This window comes from Eucalyptus grandis, chromosome 11, assembly GCF_016545825.1.
Source record: "Eucalyptus grandis isolate ANBG69807.140 chromosome 11, ASM1654582v1, whole genome shotgun sequence".
NCBI lineage: Eukaryota > Viridiplantae > Streptophyta > Magnoliopsida > Myrtales > Myrtaceae > Eucalyptus > Eucalyptus grandis.
The window spans coordinates 27,845,132-27,852,178 of NC_052622.1; the positions used below are offsets into that span (position 1 = coordinate 27,845,132).

Below are 7,047 nucleotides of genomic sequence, written 5' to 3' on the forward strand. Positions count from 1 at the left end.
AAGCCTAATTCTAAAAATTGACCTCCATAGATATGCAGCTCAGATTCCTCTCTTCTTCCGCATCAGTTTAAGATGTTGCCCAACGCTATCGGGGGACAAATGGGCAAGGAAGTGAAAATGAACGATTACAACGACCCCCCTCGACGAGGATGGCGTCGGGGAGTGAGGTAGTAGCGGTGGTAGTGGTGGCAAAGGACGAGATGAAGGCTAGTAAAGTAGTCGGGAATTATGAGGTCCTGTGAGTATAAAGCAGAGCGTCATTGGTGAGTGAGTCGGGGGGTTGTGGTGTGGGGAGGGAGAGATATTGTACATTTTTTTTTTCTTTTTTTTATCCCCAAGAGATTTCTCCAGTGATAAACATACTTGATCAATGCCCGGTTACAAAACCACCACATTGGTGCATTTTCTTGGTGTTGCTCCTAGCAGCATGGATCTGCATGTGCCCAATAATTACATGTGGTTGAGAAGCTCGGAGAGAAGGGGACTACCCCATTAGTGGGAATTAATTGGGTTCTCAAATGGTTTTGGATCACCACTTTGATATTAAAAAGATACGGGAAAATTCCAAATATGCACCCGAAGTGCTCACATTTTTTTCAAATAAGAGTTTAAAGTTGACATTATTTTAAATAGGAGCCTAAAGTGGCCAAATTGTCTCAAATAAGAACTTTTGGTTGGCCAGTGACTATTCTAGCTATCAGAGAGATGGTATTTTAATCAAAAAAATTATGAGCATATTTTTTAATTTTTTTTATTAATCTTTTCATTCTTTTTCTTTTTTCTTCTTCCTTCCGTCGGCCATGGAGGAGGTTGCCGGACTCCAGAGAGGAACGGCAGCATTCCTCGCCCGCTTAGGTAAGGGCAATCCTCTGGTGAGGGCATTTCTTACTAAATTTGGCTCTCTTGGTGTGGCAAGGGCTGCCCTTGCCAGTGTTGGGCAAGGGTTGCCCTCACTTGGGTAGGTAAGGAACGCCTTTGCCAGCACAGGCGAGGGTCACCCTTGCCTGCCTAGCCCAGATGAGGCGACCTTCACTTGATGTCAGTGAGGGTAGCGCTCGCTCGATGCACCTTGGTGAGGGCTAACCTTGCTCGACGCTGCTTAGGCAAGGGCAAGGACAACCTTGCTTGAGGCCGACAACCTCCACCATGGTCGGCGAAGAAAGAAGAGAAAAGAAAACAAAGAAAAAGAAAAAAGAAAAGATAAGAGAAAGGAAAAAAACAGAAACATATTTAAACAATTAAAATACTAAAATGCCTTTCGACTAGCAAAGTTAGATTCTTTTTTAAAGATTGATATGACTACTATTAGCCACTTCGTGTTTTCATTTGTAATAAAATTTACTTAGGTCTTTATTGAGAAAATAAGAGTACTTCATATCCTTATTTGGAATTTTTTTAAAAAATGATTGCGATATTTATTTTTTGATAACTTCTTTTTGTGAAAATGCACGTTAAGTTTCCATATCATTCTGGGGTGACTTTGTCATTATGAGCTTCTGTCGTGCTGATTATGTGAGGGTGTGAGGGGGGAGAGAGAGAGAGAGAGAGAGAGAGGATTTCTCCTCGCCAACCAACGTAACAAGAACGGTAGCTGCATTCTTCTTCTTTCTTTCTTCGTCCTTTGAGTCTTCTTTGACTGGCTATTTACATACAAGTATAAAAAATGCCGACAATAACCACCTCCTTCCATGGTTCTTCATACCCACACACCACAGAAGCCCTCCAATCTCGTTCCTTGGCCAACAGAGACTCGAATAGTATCCTACAACGACCGAAAGAATAGAAAATTGCCCCTTTTTCAACTTTCGTTTTTGTGTTGAACAGTCATGAACGGTTCATGGACAAGCCATTTAACAGTGCGAACCTTGTACCTGCTGTTCCTGGGTCAGGTGGCCTCCTTCGCACTCGCACTATCGAGCTTCACTTCCTCTCTCATTGCTGATCTCGGTAACTTTGGTGTCTTGGTTTTCTTTCATATTCCCCTATCAGATGTAAATCCTAAATTGCCACATTTCGGTCCTCGGACATGTCCATGTAAAAGTCCTACACTTTTGGGTCATTATGCAATTGAGTCGCATACGTTTAGCTCTGGTCAATCAAGTCTTGAACGGCCAAATCAAGGCCTACGGTCGATTTTCAAATTGGAAAATGAGAGCTGGCTCATTTAATTAAAGTGAGCCAGCATATGAATGTTCCGTAGGTGGCGACTTTAGCCTGTGATTACACATTGTTTCATAAGGTGGACGACTGAGATTAAATTTGAGCATTTAGTACTTTCACTGTTCTTATCCTTTCCATTCTTTCATTTGGATCGGTTTTTGTTTCAGGGGTTGATGCGCCTCTTACTCAGATGTTGCTTGTTTACTTGGGCTTAGCTTTGGTATATGGAGGCGTCATGCTGTACAGACGTCGAAGACTACTGGTACCTCTTTTCAATTGTTGCCCCTTGCCTTCACTAGAATATAGAACTTTGACTTTCTGGTACTTACAAGAAAGACAAAACTGACAGTTTCTATACTTGCTATGGCTTATTGAATAATTCTGCTTATATTTTGTTGAATTCAGGTTCCTTGGTACTGGTATCTCATCCTGGGTTGTGTTGATGTTCAAGGAAATTATCTAGGTAAGCATATCATCTCTCTCAGACCCACCTTGGCGGAAACCTATTTAATGCAAAAGGGTCATGAAAGAGGATTTTCCACATTGTTACTAAAGGTAATGTGTCATTTTGAACTTATTGCCAGCCTATTGTTGATCTGTATGCAGTAAATAAGGCGTACCAGTACTCATCGATCACCAGCGTAACGCTGTTGGATTGTTGGACAATAGTGTGGGTCGTAGCATTGACTTGGATCTTCCTCGGCACTCGCTACTCGCTGTGGCAATTACTCGGTGCCGCATTATCTGTTCTAGGCCTCGGATTCGTGATGCTCTCCGATGCCGGTGTGGGCGGAGGAGGTGGGGCTTCCACTTTTCTAAAATACGTTCTCCACTCCATATAATGTCAATAAAGTTACGCTGCCCGAAAAGGAACAACCGACATTACAGCGATCTCCTTTCTGGTTTCATTTCTATCATTGTCTCATGTCTTTTAAAAGGGTGACAAATGTTCTTATTTATAACCAAGTTCGAGATTTTCTATGTTCTATGCTCAGGTGGTTCAAAACCGCTACTGGGAGATGTTCTTGTCATTGCTGGGACAGTTTTTTTTGCCGTCAGCAACGTTGCGGAGGTAGGTGAATAACAGCGAATCTTCTCTTGCCCTTTTGACTCAATCTTAGGAAAAACAGAAGATGGCTTTCTTGAACAAGTTCATGAATCGGCAGAACCTTTTCTTCTCCAGCATTTTACATAGAGAATTGTTCGCTGGCCGGTGTCCTATCTTCTCATTGCTTCTACTGCAGGAATTTTGCGTAAAGAAAAAGGACCGTGTTGAGGTACTCGCGATGCTCGGTCTATTCGGGACTCTAGTCAGCGTGATTGAAATGTATCCTTTGATGAAAGAAATATATGGGTAGCAGTCTCATGCTCCTGAGTTATTGCTTAACAGTGAACTAGATCTATCGTAGAGAGGGAGAGTGACGAATCCATCCAGTGGTCGACAGACATAGTAAGTAAACCACTTCAAGGTCTCCCATACTACTTTTTTTGTTTGTTTGTTGATATGTAGGGTCGTCTCTGATTATTTATTTTCGTTCAATCTAATTCTTATAACTTTAGAATTGAACTAAAGTGAAGGGCCAAATGGTTTTTGCTCATGTGGATTCACCTTCAGATAGAACTTAGAACTAGAGGTAGAGGGCGCTTGCCTGTTTGAGTTATTGCCAGCCAGAGTTTGAGCCGCGAAAGGGGCGTTTTCTTAATTTTAATCTCTAACCAGCCACGTGTTACTTCAATCACTACTGTGCCAATGCTTGTGAATTGCCACTGTCGCCGTGAGTGCTCGACCTCGAACTCTCCCTCCCCCACTCTGTCTCGTTGGCCTTGGCCGACCCCCAGTGGAGGTCGTTGTGGTGCCTACGTCACTGACCTTAAATTGAACGTCGTGCAAGCTCCAATCCAAGGTTGCATGCTCAGATTTGAGGGTCCAACCTCAAATCGTAGTTTGTCTGCAGTGGCAGCGGCTAGTTTTGATGTTTATGATGATGGTGGACAAGTTTGGGACTACTACTGGGGTCTGGCAGTGCTCGGGGGAAGTTTGAGCATATAATGGTTGCTGAATGAATATTACGGTGGCAACTGATTTTGTCAGTGGTAGCGTTCAATTTCATTATGGTGGGGATCGAGTGCGGCCGTAATGGGCAGCTTTGGCGACAGGCGGTGGCGGTGGCTTGGAGTCGGCACGGGGAGGACGAATGATGGTGTATATGTTCGCTGTTTGAGTTCGAGGAGCGAATGCTGACGTGGAAAAAATGTAGAGGTCACAGTGTACAAATTAACAACAAGTTAACTGTGAATTCGAAGACTTTAGAGACTAAGTTGAAAGAAGAGAAAAACGGATAACATTGATTTGAACGAAAAGTTTTAAAAACTGCTGGTGTCATTAGACCTTATTTTGTTGCAGTCTTTATGGAGTTTAATAACCGAAATCTGCAATTGAAAGCCAGTCAGCGCTCAATCCAAATGCTCCGCCACTGAATTCATACAAGGGAAGTATACTAATCTGTCGTTGGCACTGCAAATGTCCTAATTTATGCTTCATGTTACAGTCCAGCGATTCCTCTAGCATTATCGGTGCATCCGTTTCACCGGAACTGATATCAGCTATCTGTTTTCTCTTTTTGCTCCCTAGATATTGGCTTTCATTGGTTTCGCGGCATCGTGCTTCATGTTCTATTCTCTGGTTCCTTTTGTTCTGAAGGTTAGTTTCTAGCAACCGACAACGGTAAAAACAGTCCTGGACTTTTGGTTGAAGCAAACATAAGACCAATCTCAAGTATCATTCTGTAGTTTCATGAGATTGATTGAAAGAAACATCTAACGTACCGAGAGGATATCGCATCATCGTGTATACGAGGCACTTTGAAAATTTATTTTACTTCTAATTCTATTTTCTTGAGCTAGGAAACATCTTGGGATTTCTGTTCGATCTTTCTTAACCTAACAGCAACAAAGTAAAATGCTCGCTTCATTGCCTTTGAGTAGATGAGCGGAGCGACCATGTTCAACCTCTCAGCACTCACATCGGATATGTGGGCAGTAGTTGTACGCATTTTCGTATACCGCCAGGAGGTATGAAAACGTCCACAGTCCACATTGATTTCATTCTGCTATAGTGTATTAGCAGCATCCAGTTTCCACGAGCTTTACCCTAACAAAACCTTACTATTTATGCCCCCGTTTTCGCAGGTTGACTGGCTATACTATCTCGCCTTCTCTGTCGTCATAGTTGGAGTCGTCATATATTCAGTAACGTATGTTCTACCACATCGGTCCATCTTTTTTCCTCATGCTGAATAATGCTTTCTTTGCAAATTCTCACCCGCACACGCACGCGAGCACAGAGAGTTTGGAATCTCTGCCTATCGTCCGCTTTGATGTACCTTGCCGATTAGCAGTGTCCTCAGCATTGATCATTTGCTGAAATTCAGTTTAGCGGTCTTACCGAGATTAAATAGAGGTTCTTGTTCTGTTTCAGTGAGAAAGACCCCGATGGTGCTTCGGCCGTGGAGGAGGGAAACCCCACTCGCTACCAAGTGCTGAGTGACGAAAGCGCGGTGGTCCGAGACGAGGAGCCTTCACGTTTTTGAGCAATGTGGCGGCTTCCGGCCTTCTGTGAAGTGGCTTCATAAACACTCAAGTGAATTCCAAATCTTGCAGTCCACGCTTGAATGCATGAAATTTGATTAACTGACACCTATCCACAACGGTTTTACATATGTTTCCCACCTTTGTAGGATCGAGTCGATAGTGCCTGAAAGCATAAGTACATTTTGTCTTACATAGTCTCGAGTCTCGAAGTTCTAAGACAATAAAAAACGAAGTTACTTGTTGCGATTGTGCCGATGAAATCCAAACCGTAGGTCACATAGACTGCTGCGAGCCGAATTATGCAGTATGTTGTAGTCACACTGATGTCCCTAAATTTCCTCGGTGATTCATGTGTCATGCCATGGCGTCCCTTCGCATCAGCTGACATTTTGGGGGATCTCGAAAGATTTAGTTCATTCGACTGGATTTAGGTCCAGTATCGGTTGAGTCGGCTATGGATAAGTTCAAATTGTATTACATTGAAAAAGGGTAATTAGATGAGTTGGTTCGAGCCACACCTATGTCCAATCAATCAAACCTATTTCAATCCATCCATTTGCAACCTGTATAAGTTCGAACTGGATGCTTTTTACAAAGGAGGATGAGTAGCTCTAAATTGTTTTTTAGCCGCTATTAGTTTTATATCTAAAGGTGGTGCTTACTTGCTCATTGCGGGGTAGAAACCGATTTGAGGACTGCAGTAAGAAGGGAGATCTTTTTGATAAATGTAGGGATAGATATAGAGGAAAATTGTCTAGAAAGCCCTAAATCTATTATATGATAGCAAATTCAGTTCTAAACTTTTTAATTTTACTAATTTAGTCATAAACCTTTTAATTATGCCAATTTAGTACTAAATCTTTAAACAATTTGCCAAACTAATTCTGAACATTTTAATGAATTGTCAATTCAACCATTTCGGCTAATTTTTGTCATTGCCACGTGGTAACATTAAAATTTAGACCGGCTATAACATAACCTTTTCTTCATATTTTCATGAGAGTCTATGTGCTTTTCTCGTCCAATCTTAGATATATATGTCATCTTCACCATCAAATTTAAATTTAACTTGTGACAACTCTACATGATATTTAATTTTGATAATACTCAATTTCGTTTTAAAATAACAGAATGATGACAACCAACAGTATACACTGGTAAAGCATATCTAAGAATCTGAATTATTATTATTTTTTTAAAAAGAACAATTGATAAATGGATCATCCCATAGTCATTAATTTTTACTAACCAATGGGTCTTTTGTTAATGATAATTTAGGCTATATATGTTCTCGTG

At 41.6% G+C, this 7,047-nt stretch overlaps 1 protein-coding gene across 1 annotated transcript; it reads left to right on the top strand.

Moving 5' to 3' along the window:
• Nucleotides 1–1,696: 1,696 nt before the first annotated feature.
• On the top strand, nt 1,697–6,137 carry LOC104425653 (solute carrier family 35 member F2). Its single transcript, XM_010038406.3, has 11 exons — nt 1,697–1,947; nt 2,328–2,422; nt 2,566–2,623; nt 2,767–2,958; nt 3,156–3,232; nt 3,405–3,487; nt 3,559–3,610; nt 4,793–4,861; nt 5,146–5,232; nt 5,350–5,414; nt 5,639–6,137. Exons 1-11 carry the CDS (start codon nt 1,827–1,829, stop codon nt 5,748–5,750), a joined length of 1,011 nt encoding a protein of 336 aa, XP_010036708.2. The 5' UTR covers nt 1,697–1,826; the 3' UTR covers nt 5,751–6,137.
• The last annotated feature ends 910 nt before the right edge of the window (nt 6,138–7,047 follow it).